The 19,731-nt window shown below is 42.1% G+C and overlaps 1 protein-coding gene and 2 long non-coding RNA genes across 9 annotated transcripts in view; 1 reads left to right on the forward strand and 2 right to left on the reverse strand.

Moving 5' to 3' along the window:
• LOC309351287 overlaps positions 1 to 2,093 on the reverse strand; it is a 33,440-nt gene extending 31,347 nt beyond the window's left edge. For 6 of the 7 annotated variants that reach the window (XR_014160781.1, XR_014160783.1, XR_014160784.1 and 3 more), the window contains exons 1-3: positions 1,813 to 2,093; positions 1,405 to 1,667; positions 762 to 916 (exon numbers count right to left, since the gene is read on the reverse strand). This is a non-coding gene — a long non-coding RNA (uncharacterized lncRNA). The remainder of the gene's footprint in view (positions 1 to 761; positions 917 to 1,404; positions 1,668 to 1,812) is intronic. The other variant, XR_014160782.1, reaches the window with a different exon arrangement.
• A 61-nt stretch (positions 2,094 to 2,154) lies between these two features.
• Positions 2,155 to 3,277, forward strand: LOC309350591. Its single transcript, XR_014160467.1, has 3 exons — positions 2,155 to 2,265; positions 2,700 to 2,852; positions 3,167 to 3,277. It is a non-coding gene; the product is annotated as an uncharacterized lncRNA (long non-coding RNA).
• Positions 3,278 to 4,318: 1,041 nt separating this feature from the next.
• The window catches only part of KCNMB4 (potassium calcium-activated channel subfamily M regulatory beta subunit 4), a 29,143-nt gene continuing 13,730 nt past the window's right edge, over positions 4,319 to 19,731 (reverse strand). The window contains exons 2-3 of the mRNA XM_081878752.1: positions 14,197 to 14,324; positions 4,319 to 4,962 (exon numbers count right to left, since the gene is read on the reverse strand). Coding sequence (XP_081734878.1) covers positions 4,794 to 4,962; positions 14,197 to 14,324 — 297 coding nt within the window. The 3' untranslated portion in view covers positions 4,319 to 4,793. The remainder of the gene's footprint in view (positions 4,963 to 14,196; positions 14,325 to 19,731) is intronic.

Consider the following 19,731-nt stretch of genomic DNA (forward strand, 5'->3'; position numbering starts at 1 on the left):
AATAATTATGGAAAGATAGTTGTAGGTCCTCAAACAATGGTGCCTCAACCAAACATGATATGTTTATTAAATTCAGACTGAATATACACACTAAAATGTGTATTTCATTTTTAAGGCATAGTAAAACCACTGTCTGAACCAGTGGCTCACACTTGTCTTGTAGCTAAAAGCAACACATACAAAGTTGAATTTCAGAAAAGGTGTATAGTCATGTTGAAATTATTTCCTATGTCAAATTTAGAGATCTGAGCAATAAAAAGCTAACCAGATTGAGATATCATGAGAAAAAGAAACCTAATTGGAACACATGAAAGAGAATTAGCATCCTTTTATAAAGCTGAGCATCGGAGAGTTTGCTGAAGCAGAATTTTTCAAAGTAATGGCAATATAAATATTGAATAAAACAGAAAAATCAGGACAGTTGGCTGTCTTAAAAGATACATACACCCAGCAGGATATGTTTGAAAAATGTGCAACCAAAAGGATCCTTCAAGATAGATGAAACCAAATGTAAATAAATGAGACCTCCACAGAACTGAGGAATAAAAAATGCAGGTTTAACAAGAAATGGTAACGTTGTAACCCTCCAGATGTGATGGGACTCCAACTCCCATCAGCACCAGGCAGAATGACCAATTGATGACCAGAGATGATGGGAGTCAACATCTCACAACATCTGGAAGGCTGAAGGTTATCCACACATTGCTTAATGGATCAAGTAGCTGTGCTGGAAGAATTGACTCAGTGGGCAATGAACAAACCCTTAGTAGCACTGAGAGATGTTGACATTTCTCACATGCAGTGGCAAATTTCACGCTTTTCCTCCTTAAAGCTTCCATAAAGTTCAGCCAAAAACAAAGCAAGGGGGGGCATGTTCTCCTTGTCATATTGTCCCATTCTCCTGATTCGGGTGCAGCTATATAAGGGGGCACCAGTAGTGATGTATGGAAGTGAGAGCTGGACCATAAAGAAGGCTGATTGCTGAAGAATTGATGCTTTTGAATTATGGTGCGATCGTGAAGCTGAGGCTCCAATACTTTGGCCACCTCATGAGAAGACTCCCTGGAAAAGACCATGATGTTGGCAAAGATGGAGTGCACAAGGAGAAGGGGACGACAGAGAACAAGATGGTTGGATAGTGTTCATGAAGCTACCAGCATGAGTTTGACCAAAATGCGGGAGGCAGTGGAAGACAAAACTGCCTGGCGTGCTCTGGTCCATGGGGTCATGAAGAGTCAGACACGACTAAACGACTAAACAATAACAACATAAAAGGGGGCAAAGCAGAGAAAACCTTATTCCAAAGGATGCAACACATGCTTACCTCAAATGTTACGCTAAATAAGTAAGTTGCTGAGAAGTACCAATAATATACACTTCTCCCAACAACCTCTAGAGTCTTACCTTTGGATCAACACAGAATGTGCTAGGAAAAACCCTGTTAAGCTATATGGAGAAGGAAGATGATGCAGACAAATGCACACCCCAGTCAGCCCAATGCCAGATTCATAATTTGTGAAAACATCTTGGGCACTGGAGAAGGGGTACGATTTGTGGCATCTGCACTAAAGATAAATTCCTGGTGTCTGGCATGTTAATGGCTTGCTGCTGCTCAGCCAGGCCTCTTAGTTCACCACGGTTTCCTCCTGCCAATCATTCACTCCAAGCTGAAAGGCAAGGAGATGATTTACCTTCTTAGAATTGATTTACTTCCACTGAGCTCACGCAAGCTGCATGGGCCTATCAGATTCTGAGGTCAAAAGAGTCTATATAAGAGAGGACAAAACTGTCCAAACTCGCTTTGCCCCTTACCTTTGCGGAGAGTCAACTGGGCGATCATGTCACAGTGGGCCTAACAGGGGCATTTCGGTCAATAAGTCTTTGAAGAAACTCAAACTGCTGAAGGAAAACTCTCAATGAATTTATAACCAAATCCCACCAAAAAAAGGAAAAGAGAACAAAACAAAGGGCTTTTATTCAAAAGTGTTCATCCGCACTGAGTTACGCTCAAAGGACGCAAGAAAAAGGTTTGCCATAATTTCAGTCAAATGGCAAAATGGTCAGAAGGTGGCAATTTTCTGTGTTCTGCCAAACCTAACAATGCAAAGCCCTGGAATGTTTTCCTTGGTTACCAAGGTAACAGAACAGCAGCATATGGAACAGAGGGCTCAAGAGCGACTTAGTGTAGCGGGCTAAAAAAAGATGTACTTGGCTGATCGATACAGCTTCACACAGTGGTTTACAAGGGATGCTGGTTTTGGTTAGGTGTGTTAAATAAAAATCGCACCTTTTATCAATGACATGTTGCACTTCCACACACTCCAGTGAGACACTCCCTGTGCGTAGTATATTTTCTTGGTTCCAGGTGGGAGAAAGGAGTGTTTCATTTTAATTGCATACTGCACTGACATCAGGCAAACGCCTTCACTGTACTCTCTTGGTTAAAAGCATTTAGACAATCCTACCCAGACATGTATAATGTTGATGTATGTTTCAATCTGCTTGTAGTTTATTGCTGATCTTATTGAGGGTTTGAAATGTTTTAAATAGCTGTTTTTACTGATAATTTTATTGTTTTATTCTCTTTGTAAACCACTTTGAGGCGTTTTTGTTTTACCATCAAGTAGCGCATAGATTTTATGAAATAAATATACTATCCACTCCAAGAATAATATGGAGGATTTTGCTTAACTGCACAGATTTCTCAACCTCCAGTATCAGGTCTCCATTTCAGCCCATTACACAGCTATGTGCAAGCACAAGACTCCTCATCGGGCCTTAGAGCTGGAAATTAACAGAACCAATGTGAAATGGCAAGTGTCTAGCCGTCACAGTTGAGAAGATGAAAACAGGTAAGTTCACAGCTTGAGTCATAACATAATTCAGGATGTTGTAAGTTGACACACACCCTCCTGTTCCAATGTTTGGAGTTACCATAATGGGAAGAAGGTAGCTTGGGATCTACTGATTGATCTCTAGGTGACTCAAAAATAGATTGGTGAGGATTTTGAGTCCCAGTTCTGGCTTTTCACTCCAGCTGCCAGCGGTGGTCCTTCTGCCCTCCAGCTGTCACCATGGGGGCTTCTACAGAATCATCTTGCCAAGAGAGAAGCAAGCTGTGTACACATTACTGCTTGAAATGCAGCTAGGTCTTTCTTTTTCTCAGATCAAAGAAGTATTTCCTACGGAACAACATGGATTGTGGCTAACATTGTGTGTATCCCGCTTCAATGTTGGGAGCCTACTGGACGCAGAGAAAATGGGATTATGTACACAATTACAATTGTATTTTCTATGCTGTTATAACTCTCTCCCCCATCCCATCCCACAATGCCTATTGTTGCAGTAATCTTATGCAAACTGCTTTATGAGGCTTGCATGAAAAGCAATATATAGAAACTATAAATAAAAGAAAATAAATCATACTACTGAAATGGCAAAAACAAATCTTTGGGGGTGGAGGGCAGAATAGCCAACTGATATTTGTGCAGGAAGACAGTGCGCTCGGTTCAGCTCTGAAACTGAAACCAAATGGCTGGGTTCAGAAGCCTTTCAATCTAAGGGCATGGTTTTTATACCTAGCTCCTTTGGTGAATCTCAAGGTTCTAGTGGAAAAACAAAGTAGATTCCACAAGACTGAAATCTGTTCACTCCTTATATAAGCCTTATTCTACCTTTCAAGAGCTCCAAACTTTAAATGCATGCAAGGGTGCCAACTTGAATATGGGAGCAGGGCGGGTAAGCAATTGATCGAGCAAAAGGATTTAGGTGCTTAATAATATGCTTAGCTTCCACTGATCTCAGTGGGATCTGGACTTGGAGAACACCTCCTGGATTTATTGTCTCTAGAGCTTAAAAATGCCACAATAATCAGACAGGAATTAAATTAGTTTCAGCAAAGTGTGCTCATAATGAATTCATTGTATTTGACTTTGGTCTGCAGAAAAGTGCTATTCCTGTTGCAACAACAACAACAACAAAAAAGGGAACGCCACTGGGTTGATAGGTTTTTATCTACAAGACAGCTAATGCTATGAACTCAATCCAGTGTTCCCACTCCTTGGGAGAGGGGAGCTGCCCACAGAGGCAATAAGCAGAGTCTCCAATGTACAGAGCAGCATATGAGAAGGGCGAGTAGGATGAGATTATCCCTGAAATTATGTTGTCAGTCAGTAGATAATTTTGGCACATACATGTGTTCAAATTTCTAATTCCAAAATGGCACCATTAAGGACAATTAGGTCATTGTGACACTTTTTTTTTTTTTTGTCTTTGACTTGGAAGGTAAACCCATTCACAAAATAAAAACACAGACTAATAAAAACCAACCACTTTTTAATATTTCAGAAATACAGTCTATGAGAAAGGAAATAATAAATATTCAATACTAAATAATAATGGTAAGAAAGATCATTTTGCTAAGATGAAGTCAACCACACTTTGGGGGATCCTCCCCCCAAGAAACTGTCCTTCAGTCCATCAAAAGACCTGGAGTGAAGAGCCATCGTTCAGATTTCATAAAATGCAGTACAGCCAGTTTGGTGCAGCTTAGGATCATTTTTTTTGGAATAGACACATTTTGCTTTCTTTAGTGGCAGAAGCAGCTAGCTAACAATTCACAGCGTGGTCAACCTAAGAGTAATCTTCAGGCATCAGCAAGACCAACAGCTGGCAATACACTGGGAACGGGCATCGCTGGGAAGCGCCACAGGAGTGCCTGTCAATTGCATTTGGCACTGCTGACACTCCTCCTACAAAATCCCCTCTGCTTTCATCCAAGGAAAGTGAACCACTTAGGAGTGCTTCCTTTTCTTTATCGCTTCTGCTTTGACAGCCAAGCTCTTTGCACATATGGTGAGGACCACAATGAGGACCCCAACCAGGAACGTCACCACCGGCCAAAGGAAGCAGTGCAAAAGAACCGACTCGTCGTGTGTGCGTCGTAACAGTACGTCGTCCGGTCTGCAATAGGAAAGGTAGAATTACAGGGGGAAGGAAGCGAGGAAAGCAGGGCAGAAAAAACAAGACATCCAGAGTAGATTTTTAAAGGGGTGAGGCCTGCAGTGGAAATTGGTAAACATTATCTCCAGTGCTTCAACCCGCAGGACCATCCAATTAGTGGGATTCCACCCTGTAAATAAAAGTCAAACAATAAAAAGAAGAGGAACTACAATAAGTTCTACAAATTACCACCATGGTGCATGGTAAATATTAACTGGAAATAGAAATTCTAGAGTTTTCCACGTTTGAAAATGACTAAGAGAAACATTACACAACAACTTCAGACTGCGTAACATTTTCAATAAGTGCATAGGTGTTGGGATATACAAAAATATTTTATTTTTCAAAAATATATTCAAACATCTTTCCTTTAAATTAAGCCAATAATAGTTAACTATGCAAGTGGAAAAAACTGTGAGATACAGGATACATGGACAACAATTATTATTTCAAATCTTGGATTATGCCATCTGAGTTGATTTATGTGTCTAAGCATCCACCTCAAACAACTTGGGGATTAAAAAAAGACTATCAGCCAGCTTGAGTGAACCAAAGGTGGCAACACAAACCCACAGTGAGGCCAGCTCCTCATGCCCAGCCAATAGTGATGGTTAATGGGTTTCCCTAGGGTAGGACACCTTATTGATTTGTATCCCTAGGTTGTAAAAAAGTGCTTTGGAAAAGAACACAACAACGGAATCTGACTTGTGTTCCTGTGAACACTTAGGGCGCTTCCAGACAGAACGTTTTGCAAGCTTCCAGCAGACTGAGCCCACTAGCCTTCGAGGGGCAATGCCAATCCCCCCAAAAACACTGTGTATTTTGTCTCTTTCCCATAAATGCAATGAAGCAGGTGAGTTGGAGCTCCCATGGGGTAATATTTAGACGGCATCACCAATCGGTTTATACAACATATACTACATTTGCAGATATCTACATTAGCACATCCCCTTCATGGATCACTGCCTTGCCATGGCGAAGGGGCTTGAATAACTCAGAGAAGCTATGAACTATGCCGAGCAGGGCACCCAAGATGGACAGGTCATAGTGGAGAGTTTTGACCAAACGTGATCCACCTGGAGGAGGAACCGGCAAGCTACTCCAGTATCCCTGCCAAGAAAACTCCATGGACAAAGACAACAGGCATATAAAAGGTATGACGCTGGAAGATGAGCCCCTCAGGTCGGAAGGCGTCCAACATGCTATTGAGGAAGAGCGGAGGACAAGTGCAAGTAGATTCAGAGCTGATGAAGCGGCTGGGCCAAAGCCAAAAGGTCATTCAGTTGCTGATATGCCTGGAAGCGAAAGGAAAGTCCAATGCTGTAAAGAAAAATATTGCATAGGAACCTGGAATGTAAGATAGTGTTCTCGAAGCTACCAGCATGTTTGACCAAACTGCGGGAGGCACAGGAAGACAGGAGTGCCTGGCGTGCTCTGGTCCATGGGGTCACGAAGAGTCGGACACGACTAAACCACTAAACAACAACAACAACATTAGCACGTAATTTCTTGGGAGTGTGGGTGCTCTGATGCGCAGGTGAAGCACCCACACCTGTAAAGGTTTATCCATTCACTTCCCTGAAAGCAACAGTTCCATGAACACCTGGACCATTCAGACAATGCGGCTGTTTCCTGTCAACGGGGAAACTTCTCTGAGAGGAACCTCATGGGCAGTCTTGCACTCCTAGAATTCTGGGCCAGAGTGCCTTTCTGAGTCATCAACATCCTCATGCAGCTTTGCATATCTCTGTTGATTGCAGCTCACTGGCCCTCTTCTTTTAGCCTGCCCCACCCCTGTAAGACTCCACTCGCTTCCTTAATTCTGTTACATAAATGAAATGCATTCAAAGACAGATTGTCTTGCACAGCATGATCTTTTCAGCATGGGGTTCCGGTTTCAATCTGGATTTGGTTGCCACTCCAAAGAGGAGAGATCAAACTACGAGGACAAAGCAAAGCCTAACAGATGCTCTAAAGCAGAACAGTCTCGTAACAGTAAGTCCTCCGCCAGCAAGTAATTATTCCAAAATGGATGACCCCCCAGGGTGCAAACTAGTGATCCTCAGATAGTCATCGGTCTATTACATGCTTTCATTTACTGAACCCTAATCAAATATTTGTGTATAGCACTTTCTCCTGGCACAGGATAAAGGGTGCAGCTGCCAAGTCACAATGGAAAATAAACAATAAACTTATTTCAGCACAATAGGTGAGGATATATGCACAGCCCCCAAACTGCCATGCTAATTGCTTACAGTATTAAAAAGTGGGGTGGGGGGAGAGAGAGATAGGCAAAGTCAACACCTGGCAAACAACTTTCCTTGAGCAAACATAATCTCACTCTTCAACCGAGATGCTTAGTAGGGAGTACAGTGAGACCCACACTGCTTCCCAGCCAGTTACAGCAAAGTTACAGCAATTTGGGCTGCTTGGGTTTAGGAAAAAAGGTGACCGTGGGATCAGAGAGGTATACAGAGCCATGTGTGGTGTGGAGAGACTCCTCCATCTCTTGTAAAATAGAAGCTGGGGTCATCCAAGAAAGCTGACTTGGAAGATTCAGGACAAAGTGAAGTACTTATTCACACAGCACATGGTTAAAATGATGAAATTTGCTCCAAGATGTAGCTATGGTCAACAATTCAGGTGGCATTTAAAGAGGATTCAATGAATTTGTGGTGGTAAAGACTACTAATGGCTACTAGGCCTGATGTCTGGGTTTGAACTACCTTTAGCCTCAGAAGCTGTTTGCCTCTAACACCCATTGTTGAGGAGTTGCTGAGGAGAGCATTCTTTCCTCATGTCTTGCTTATGGGTTTCCCATAGGTATCTGGTCCACAACCATTAAGCCACTCTGGGAACTGTAGTTCTGTGAGGGGAATAGGCAGTGCTATTTTTCTAGAGAAAGAGGTGCCGGAACTAACCATAAACACCTTCCTTGTTCTCTAAGATGGCAATGGCGCCCACCTAATAAGTGTTGCCGGAACTGAGATCCGGTGAGTTCCGGCTGAAAAAAAGCCCCAGGAATAGGAATCTCCTAGCAACTCTCAGCACCTTTAATAAACTACAGCTCCCACAATTCTTTAGGAGAAGCCATGATTGAATAAAGTAGTGTCACAGTGCTTTAAATGTATGGTGCGGATGTGGCCTGGGCAGGTCTTGGGTTTGATCCAGCGCATTAATTCTTGTGGTCTTAAGCTAGCCTACACAGAATCCCCCTCCCCATAAAAAGGTAAAAAAACACACGCTAGTAGCCAGGTCACCAGGGACAAGTTAAATGGCTTTGTAAACCCCACATCAAGGCGGTGTGTGTGTGAGCCTGTGACACCCTGGCAGGCGTGGCTGGAGGCCAGCAGCCCTGCCCAATGGTCACAGATGATGGGTGCTGGTGTTCAGCAAAATTTGGAGGACTACAAATTCTCTATCTGTACTCTACATTATAAAGTCTAACTCCGGGGTGGGGAGCCTCAGGACTGGGGGTGAATGTAACCCTCCAGGTCTCCGGCAATCAGGATTTTTCACCCCTACCCTGTCACACCCCTCCTTCATGCCCGCCTTGGGTGTTATTGCCTAGCTAGAATGCATCCTTTAACTCTGCCCATGACTCTGGCTTGGCTGGAAGAATGATGGAGAGGAATGGATGCCTGTAGAAAGGTACAGAGGTGAAATTAACATTCATTGCTCTGCACACTTTTACCTCTGGCCCCACCTACCAGTGGCAGATGGCCCTCAGTGGCAGATGTGGCAGATAGACTGGTGACTAGGAGTGGCCGCTAAGATCACATAACACTGGTCTTGAAATACCTACATTGGCTCCCAGTACATTTCTGTGCACAATTCAAAGCGTTGGTGCTGACCTTTAAAGCCCTAAACAGCCTCGGCCGAGTATACCTGAAGGAGCATCTCCACCCCCATCGTTCAACCTCGACATTGAGGTCCAGCTCCAAGGGCCTTCTGGCAGTTCCCTCACTGAGAGAAGTGAGCTTACAGGGAACCAGGCAGAGGGCCTTCTTCGTAGTGGCACCCGCCCTGTGGAACACCCTCCCATCAGATGACAAAGAAATAAACAACTATCTGATGTTTAGAAGACATCTGAAGGCAGCCCTGTTTAGGGAAGTTTTTAATGACTGATGTTTTAATGTATTTTAAATCTTTTGTTGGAAGCCGCCCAGAGTGGTTGGGGAAACCCAGCCAGATGGGTGGGGTAATAATAATAATAATAATAATAATAATAATAATAATAATAGTGGTAGTAGTAGTAGTAGTAATAATTTGGCCCCCAGGCTGAGAGTCCTCAGCTCTCAACAAAAGAGAAAACACAACGATAAATGAGGCTTCCCCCCATCAATCTTTGCAATGTTGTTTTCCATCTGTTAAACTGCATGCCTAGCCTGGCCCTGCCTACAAGTTGAACCTTCCAAACCCCATTTCTGTCTCTAGCAAGAAAGGACATCAGTTACACTGAATGGCTTTGTAGGGGTGTCCAATGGAGTGCTGCTAATGCATTTTTAGTGATGAACTTCTTTCTCCCTTCTTTTTACAAGCTCCAGCATGATCACTAAAGGGAAACATGGCTGGAGGCAAAATGCTAAAACACCCAAGCTTTGCCAACGCGTTTGCCAATAAAATTTAAGTTCATTAAAATAAAATACAAACATTTCAAGAGAAAACAAACCTGGAGTGCCATGCAATCAATTACAGCTTTGCTGATGGTGAAAGTAATTAAGGCTGGTGCAGTGAGTCAGCACAACCTAACAGGTGCTGCTTATTGTTGGCATTCTCTTTCAGCATTGTTCCCCTCTCTGCTCCTGGTCTTTAGAGATGAGCAACATCTGAAAGGGCTCTTGATGCTCATTTTCTGCCACCCTCTTGGGGAAGTGGACTGATAAACACTGCCAAAGAAGCAGTGTGCTGTACTGGGTATCGAAACAGAAACAGAATGAAACTGAAGCTAAATTACAAAGGCAGAAATCATGGTGTCCAGCAGTTCTTCTGACCTAGGAATGATGGTTTTCAAGGGTGTTTTGTCCATGGAGTTTTCTTGGCAGGGATACTGGAGTGGCTTGCCAGTTCCTGCTCCAGGTGGATCACGTTTAGTCAAAACTCTCCACTATGACCTGTCCATCTTGGGTAGCCCTGCGCGGCATAGCTCATAGCTTCTCTGAGTTATTCAAGCCCCTTCGCCACGGCAAGGCAGTGATCCATGAAGGACTGCAAGAAGATCAAACCTATCCATTCTGTTTTTGGTTTTTTTTAATAATATTTATTAAAGTTTCCAATTAGTACAAAAAAAAATAAACATACACAAAAAAGAAATAATAAAAATACAAAAATACAAAAACAAAAAAGAACAGTCATTTCCATTAACTTATTTCCCAGACCTCCTCTCACCTCCCCCTTTTGTATTCCAGTTCAAGTTCTTAATTCAGCAAATCCTTATTATAACTTGTTGTAACTTATTGTAACTTATTACTCAACCTCTACATTACAGCTGGTAACCACTTAATTTTTATCCAACATCACACTAATGTCCATTAATTTTATATTGCCTCTGCAGATAGTCTTTGAATTTCTTCCAGTCTTCCTCCACCGTCTCTTTCCCCTGGTCTCGGATTCTGCCGGTCATTTCTGCCAGTCCCATATAGTCTATCACCTTCATCTGCCATTCTTCCAGAGTGGGTAGATCTTGCCAAACCTATCCATTCTGAAGGAAATCAGCCCTGAGTGCTCACTGGAAGGACAGATCCTGAACCTGGGGCTCCAATACTTTGGCCACGTCAAGAGAAGACTTCCTGGAAAAGACCCTGATGTTGGCAAAGATGGAGGGCACAAGGAGAAGGGGACGACAGAGGACAAGATGGTTGGACAGCGTTCTTGAAGCTACCAACATGAGTCTGACCAAACTGCAGGAGGCAGTGGAAGACAGGTGGGCCTGGTGTGCTCTGGTCCATGGGGTCACTAAGAGTTAGACACGACTGAACAACTAAACAACAACAAAGGGTGCTTAGCCTTCCCAATTAAGTTCTGGTTTACAGGCTTCTGTTGCTGTTGAACCTAATGGATATGACTGTAGTTATTAAGCAGAATAACTTTCCACCAACTGCTGATAAACTGACTCCCAACTTTTTAAGTCATGCTCAAAATGCAGCTCCTGTTTATTTATGTAATTGTGGCAATAGACTACTGTAATGAAGTGGGCATGGGGCTGCTTGATGAAGGTTTGGAAGCTTCAGCTGCCAAAGAAATTCAATTCAATTCACGCTAGTTACTGCTGTTCTTCACTGTCTGCACTGGTTTCCAGGCCAATTCAAGGCGCTGTTCATGAGATATAAAAGAGACCAGCTTTAACCCTCTGTCTCACTTCAGCCTCATTGGACTGGTTACCTAACTTGCTTCCTAACTAGGGAATGCCAGGTTAGAAATAGGAGGAGAGGAAGATAGCTCCAATATTAACAAAGAGCAGCCCTCAAGGTCACCATGTAATGTTGCAAAGGAGCGTAGGACAGGAAAACTGCATGTAGGCTGACTTTTAGTGATGGGACGAATGGCTGCAAAGCCAGCCCATCAAATCCAACTTCAGCCTACAGAAAATGGGCTGCTGTTCAAATGGACAAAAAGCTATTCTCCCACACAAAATGGAATTTATAATATTTATCTGTTTATATCCCATAGGAGGGATCCAACTGGGAGGAGATCCAACGGACAAAAAATTCCAAGCAAATTAAAGCACCAATTGCAGAATATCACAATCTCAGTTTGTTTTGGGTCAAGATGAAATAGGAGGGTTTTTTTCTTCTTATGCAACATGCATAAGATTCCCTTTTTTTATTGTAGTCTACATATATAGAACCTGTTTTACTCAGGATAGTGTTTGGACCGTATCCAACACTGCATCTCCTCTGGTGCAACAGACTTCTGTGCACACCAGGAAGCTGCTTCTTCCTCTCCTGGGCCTCCAGTCCCCTCACATGCTCTCAAAATCACCTCTGGGGGGTTGGGGGAACCCTCCAGAACTGTGTCTAGGGGGCACATGAGAGGAGAAGAAGTCCCATTGCACCAGCAGAACTCAACCGGTGCCACATTAGATAATCCCTAAAAAAAAACATTTCCCGGGAATGCTTTGTAGGTGACAATCAGGAGCTGCATGCATCCTTAGGTCCTGAACTGACATTGCGCATCCATGCCAGTTGTTGGATTGTGCTAGACAGGAAACACTATAGGAAGCCTTCTTGGAATGACATTTATTATTATCATCATCATCACCATCATATCCACCAGAAGCAATGGATACCATGAGCTCCCTCCAGGCTATGATTAGATGGGTCCCCCTTCCTGTTGAACCTCAAGTGCCTGTCAAAGATCTTTCTTTTTCAGCAGGCATTTTAAGGAAGATTCCTGCTTTTACAGTTGAAAAGCGTACGCTTTCTACAATTTTTATGTTCGCTGCTTAGAAACTATTGGAATTAAGTGTTCTATAACTACTTTAAATAAAGTAGGAATTAAAAATAAAATAAAATACTGGAAGCCAGCTTTCAAATTTTTAGCTGAATATAGTAGGGCCTGTACTACAAAATAATAATAATAATTCTAACTTCAAATGTTTATTAATTAGTGATCAGCAAGACTGTGGCCCTATTTGGGCATTCAGTTTACCCCTGTGTAAGAGAGTACACAAAAGGCAGCAGAGACTTGCTGCTAAGCCCCACCCCCCTTCAGCACATCGCATTTCGCACCATTTACAACCCTCCTTGAGTATGAGAGGTTGGAAGAGGGGAGCTGCCTCTCCACTTGTGAAGAACCTGATTTTTCCAGGGTTTTCTAAACCGCCAGAGGAATTCCATGAGCATAAGAAGCTGCCACATCAGATCTCTGGCCTCAGACTTACAGAAGTCTATAAATGGGGAACTCAGCTACATTAGTAAAAAACCAAACAAACCAGCGATTTGAATGAATGCATTATAAACATGCAACACCAGAGACAAGCATGGCACCAGAGACCACAAAACCTTTCTAGAGCATTTTTGCGTAGGTTTTTTAAAAACCTTTTGTTATAACGATTTAATTTCGGACTTTGGTTATAAATAACAGGGTTATTTTCCCCTGCATGTAGATTCACCCTGGGTGAAAACGACATGCTCCTGTTCCTTACGCACAAGTAAATTGAATGCCCAAACAGGGTGTCAAATTTGCTATACGGGTGGTACCTCAGGTTAAGAACTTAATTCGTTCTGGAGGTCCATTCTTAACCTAAAACTGTTCTTAACCTGAAGCTAATGGGGCCTCCCACTGCCGCTGCGCCTGAGGTAAAGTTCTTAACCCGAGGTACTATTTCCGGGTTAGCAGAGTCTGTAACCTGAAGTGTCTGTAACCTGAAGCATCTGTAACCCGAGGTACCACTGTACAGTTATATCTTAGCTCGAATCCTGGAATTTCTTTTCCAGTCAGACCCGAGCACTGCTGAGATGTATATAAACCAGCAGGTGTCTTGCGCAACCCAGCCGAAGAAAGCAAACGGCTGATAGTTAAATTTTTGGGGGGTGGGGGGAGCACACACATTTGCAGCAGCTCCTCAGGTGCACCAGATACACAGACTTCTGGAGTCTACGTAGCTGGCATTAACTTTTCCAGGTTTGTGCCTTGCCTGGCGTAGCAGTTGAAGCAACATTGGGACCATGCCTCCCCCTCCCCAGGCTTATGTACCCTCGTCTGACGGGTTTGTGCACACAGCCTGAGACTTCTGCCACATAGAAGTCGTTGCTGTGCTTCCGTCTTCAAGCCCCTCCTGGTTCTAGGGTATTTATCCAGCCTGTCCCTCAGCTGAATGCATAAACAGCACGTATGCATTCTTCCTCTGCTTCTGACAGGTCCTGAGCCCGGATCCCCGTCTCTGACTGCTCAGATCCTGATTCCCTTCGCCTTGGCTCCTGCCTCGTGTGTGGCACACAACCCCTCTCCTTGGTCAACCTCCCACCCCACTGCCAGAGCCCTGCTGGGACTCCGCTACATGGGCAAAGAAAAAATACTTTATACGCGTTGTTTATGCATTCCAACACTTGTGAAACCGGATGGCGCTGTGGAGTTCCGTTTTCGCTCACCCGATTTCTCATACAAAGTTTGCAACGCATTTAACGGAAACGCTTCTTTGATGCGTCTAGATCCAACCCTGGACCCTGACAGCAAATGAGCCAAGATACTCACCTGAGGTGTTGATTAAAGTAGCATGTGAAAGGCTGAGAGCCAACTTCATCTTCCCAGTAAACCTGCCAGAGCTTTACATTTTCAGTGTTCTTCTGGTTTTCTCTTTTGCAGGGAGGGATATACGAACACTGTTGAAATAAATGGCATTAAGATGGCATCATTTTCGCTTCCAACAAGTAAAGACTTCAATTCTCTTTGGACATCCCTCAACAGTTTTTATAATTAAAACGAAAGCATATGTTTCAGGACTGGGCAAAAAGACAAGCAGGAGGTTTAACTGAATACTGTTGCTGTTTAACAATTGTTACTGAATGCTCAATGGTCTAACTCAAAGTGGGTGGGTCTAACCTCTAATTTTAGACAAGTTACATAAAAGGAATGCATGCATAACAGAATAAATCTGTCATTCTGCACGTTTAAAAAACAGAGGATTACTTGCTGTTTTATCTCTAATCAAAATCTATGACTTTGAAACTGGAAATAAAAGAAAATACAGATATATGCGTGTACAAAATCCTTATGCAGTGTTATAATTTAGTGAGCAATGTGATGAAGTCAGCCACTGGCACACAACAGGCATGGAGGTATTACTCGATTCAGAGACAAGCAAAGAAGATTAAGGTGCAATGAAGTGCAAGGAGATTAAAGCTCCCACCCAGCTCGGTTTATCATGAGGATGGTGTTTAGTTCATTGCTAACCATAAATATTAAGGATATCTTGGCTGCTGCTGCTGCCTCTTCCAGAGCACCAGAAATAATAACTAAGTGAATTATGGGTAGCACAGGCTACACTTCAAAAACAGAATTCAGAGATCTGTCCCCGTAGAGGTGGATCCCAGGGAGAGTGAGACTGAAGTTTCTGAGCACAAACATTATAAACCAATCTCAATGTCATACTCTTTTCCAAGCAGGCAGCTGGTTAGAACTCCACCTGTTCTCCAGGCCTACTGCTTGGTGCTCTCCATCTTTATAGATAGAGTACCAACAAAGTGTTTCAAAGGAATGAATATTCATCAACATGGGCACAGATTCCCACTGCAGGCACTCAAGTTCACCTGAAGACCCTTAGACCAAATCCATCTAGCCTACCATGTCTAGTTTGACATTCCATGGCCTCAGACAGATGCCTTTCACAGCTAGAAACCACATATACTTGTTAGATGCAGGTGGTGGCAATTGAACTTGCAACCTCCTTCATGCAGATCACAAGCTCTGATGATGATGGTCTATGGACCGTGTCCCTCACCCACATCCTTCCCTCACCCCCGGGCTCTAACAAGCAACCTACAGCTTGCCAGAGACAGACAGACAGATACTGAACTGAGTCTTTGTTAATGAAATCAGTGGCAAGAAAGGCATAAGGTTCAAACACAGTTACTCTTGTCCCAAGTCTCTTAAGCTGTCAGTCTCCAGCATGGATTAAAAATATAGACTGTTACTTAAGGAACCAGAGGAAGGCCACAATGATGTAATTTAATGAATTTATCTTCAAAACAAGATCCACAAAGCAGATGGGCTGAGGCAGTTTTAAGCCAACAGAATATATAGAGTTATAAATATAGATAGATACAGTTATATTTTAGGCTTTACTCCACCTTACCTGGCCTAATCCTTTAAGAACCAGAACAAGTTGAGGGCTGCATCAAGGTATCCTGATTTCCTCCAACTGTTATGGATCCAGCAGTCACACTCTTGGGGGAGAGAGTTTTGTTCCTTCACATTTGTGGCACTTGCTAGTGCAGAAATAGACTTACTGGGTATTATGAATCTAAATCAGACTGTGATACTATAGAAACTGGGGAAAAAATATTTTTACAGCTCCCAGAAGTGTTTGGGGAAGATTTCAAATGGCAGCTAATTTGGTTTTGTTGTGTAGGAAGTACTCATGAGACTAAAGTACACATTCTGCCCCTCCCCTAAGCTATTGGTTTAGCAGATGTCAATGAACCCTACTAAGAAATAAAACAGGAGGGGGGCAGAAGAGTCATCTTTTAACATGGGTGGAGGGATGCACCAACAATTAACTTATTCATTGTACGGTAGGTTTTTTGTTTGTTTGTTTGTTTGTTTGTTTTTGAATAATTACAATGCATCTGGTTGCACAACATAGAATACATCATCAATGGCATGTCCAGGGAAACACGATGCTAATTCACAGATGCATGTTCATCACTTGACTTCCGTGTGCAAATGTGTTGCCACAGATCTAAGAGCATGGATTGAGCTTTCGTGTCACCCAATCCCAGTGTCAGCCTCAAAGGAAAGACTTTCCAATGGAGTCTGCTCCATCAGAGGCAAGTCCTCAAGTGTCAAACGATAACAAATGAAGTGGTGAACGATCAAATAATGTCCATGTATGCCTAAGAAACTAGCTAGCTGATGGGAATGATCATCTTCCTTATATATCGGGAAAGTGATACCCATTTTCCATCCAGAGGGCATTTGCCCCATGTTGTTTATAGTGGTAAATAAGCCAGCCAGGATAGGAGAATCTTATATTCTATATTTCATCAATTTTTCCATGGGTTCCTCTGATGAATTCTTACGAGAATCCTTAACTGCCTTAGCCAGAACTTTCTTAGCCACTTTACCCTGACCCTCAAACCAGGCAAGGTGTGTTGATTATGAAGAGATGGAGACAATTGGAGATTGCAGAGTTTGGAGAAACTAAAAGATAAAGAGCGAGATTGGTTACATTACGCTCAGATTAAAGAGGCTTTTAAATTGGATAAAAAAAGTTAGAATTCCAGGTGGAAAAATCGAAATTGGAAACAGAACTGTTAGAACCTAAGACTAAATTACTTTCAAGAATGTATAACTTGTTGCTGAGGTGGAATACACAGGATGAAACGGTTAAATCAGCTATGACAAAGTGGGCACAGGACATTGGGTATAATATCATGTTTGCTGACTGGGAAAAGTTATGGACCACCGGTATGAAGTTTACGGCATGTAATGCCTTGAAAGAAAACATTATGAAAATGATATATAGGTGGTACATGACCCCAGTCAAGCTAGCAAAAATATATCACCTGTCAGATAATAAGTGTTGGAAATGTAAGGAAACTGAAGGAACGTTCTTTCACCTCTGGTGGACTTGCCCCAGGGTTAAGGCCTTCTGGGAAATGATATATAATGAGCTGAAAAAGGTATTTAAGTATACCTTCCCTAAGAAACCAGAGGCCCTCCTTTTGGGCATTGTTGGCCAGAGGGTGTTAAAGAATGATCGAACATTATTTATGTATGCAACAACAGCAGCAAGGATACTTGTCGCCAAATATTGGAAAACTCAAGATTTGCCCACGCTGGAAGAATGGCAGATGCAACTGATGGACTACATGGAGCTAGCAGAAATGACCGGCAGAATCCGAGACCTGGGAGAGGAAGCAGTGGAAGAGGATTGGAAGAAATTTAAGGACTATTTACAAAAACACTGTAAACTATATGAGTGTTAAGAAGGATGAGAGATTTGAAAACAACGGGGCACCATAAAGTTAGTTGAAAAGATTATGAGAATGAGTGAATTTTATGAGAAAAATAAATTTTGAATAAATATCATGTTAAAATTAGTTATCTAAGACCTAGATAAAAATATTCAAAGTTAGGGACAAAATATTGGAAATGTGTACAATAAGAATGGAAACAAGGTGATAAGTTGCTGGCTAAAGTTTTATAAATTTGGAACGCAGGAGCGGGAGATGTGAGGAAGTCCAAAAATGAAGAAAAGATGGGTATCACAAGATGTCAAATTTTATGTTTGTTTCTTTTTTGTCTGTTTTCTGTTTATTCTGTCTTTTCTCTTTATTGTATTAACAAAATTCTTAATAATTTTTTTTTTAAAAAAAAAAGGTGTGTTGATTATGTGTAATTAGTAATTGTAGACGTTAAAGGATACATGTTCTACAACGATTCCCTGGAAGACATCAACAGGATTTGAATTTTTGTTTTAATGAAGAGATCTACTTGAGCTGGCCCAAAATTGGCATATCAGATATACGGCAGAAGCATTGATTGAGCAGAATCACATCATTGCAAAACAAAAGTACGCACCTTATCCTGATTGTTCACTTTTATAAGACATCCAGGATTTTATTTTACTAGGAGGAGGATATAAATGATTTAAATAGATCCCTTGCAGACAAGTGGTTAAACAACAGGAAGTGCAGAGATATTGAACTGTCAGTTTTCACAATAAAGAGAAGTAAGCACTGAGATCCCCAAGGATCTGTATTAGAATTGGCACTACATTATCTGGGGTGAGCATGACCTTAGATGTCGTTGGTGAGGGACTTGGCAAGACACTTTTGTGGCGATCACACAGGTTCCCTGGACGTTTAACGTTCTATTGATCCCTGTGCCACCACTGTGCTCGCTTCCCCACTGCCACCAACCTGTTACTCTCAAGTACACACTGAGTCCAGACAGTTGTTAAAATTGAACCAAATAAACAAGTTTATTTTATAAGTATTAACAAGTTTGTGGTTTCTCAGATAATATTCTTGTCAGTTTCTTAACTTTAGTTTCTTTACCGGCCTATACCTTCCTAATACCTTCTGACTGATTATCTCAACTGTTTGACTGACTCCTCTTAACAGATTCTCTCACATCAGACTAGCCCAACCCACAGACTTATCCTCTCTGTCTCTTCTAACTCCAGACCGACTTCTTAACAACTCTAACTCCTCCCCTTGGGTTCCCATTGGTTAGTCATTTTACAATTAGTTAACCCTTTCCTTATGAACCCTTATGATGTCACACACCTAGGAGGGCAAATGCCACAACTATGTCAAAAGCTTTTTTTGAAATCCAAAGAAATAGTGTTTACCAAATCACCTCAATCCTCATACAAAAGGTGTGGATTGGTGGGGCTGTACCGACCAAAGATTGGTCTTTTTTAGTTGCAAATCAATATGGTTTGATTCTTGCAGCCACTAGCTGGTATACACTCTTGTTCAGGAAATGCATGATTTACATGAATTCATCCTGATACCTTTTATGCTTTTAAAGTTTTGAAAAATACCCATAGGAACTCACTATTATTATCCCACTAAACCGTTCTTTTAAAGTCTCTGTTGACTTACCACCCCACATATGGTATGTTACTACCCAGTTCAAAAGAGATTGATTATGCAACGTATGAGGACTTTTGGATATGGCTGGGTGGTTTTTTTAGGGATCCGTAAAATAATCAAAATGTATCTCCTCTATGCAATTCTTCCAGCGTTTGTTTAGTTAAAATTATGCCCGAAGAATTTACTTACCTAAACAAATATACCCTCTATTATGTACTTAGTCTCATCCAATTAATTAAAAACACCGCAAACCAAAAGGGCGAACATTTCTGCAAGCGTATTAGAAACATCCAGTAGTCCATGCTAAAAAGATATTTTCAAGTTCATACATACGACATACTCACTCTTGGCTATTCACAACCACCCTTCATGTAGCAACACACAGAATTATTGCAGTCCATTTCTGAGCCTCTTTGATGCTATTCTGTACATTTCAGGATCAACTCACACAACTACTGACACT

Source organism: Podarcis erhardii (assembly GCF_964252035.2).
Source record: "Podarcis erhardii genome assembly, chromosome: 10".
Taxonomy (NCBI): Eukaryota; Metazoa; Chordata; class Lepidosauria; order Squamata; family Lacertidae; genus Podarcis; species Podarcis erhardii.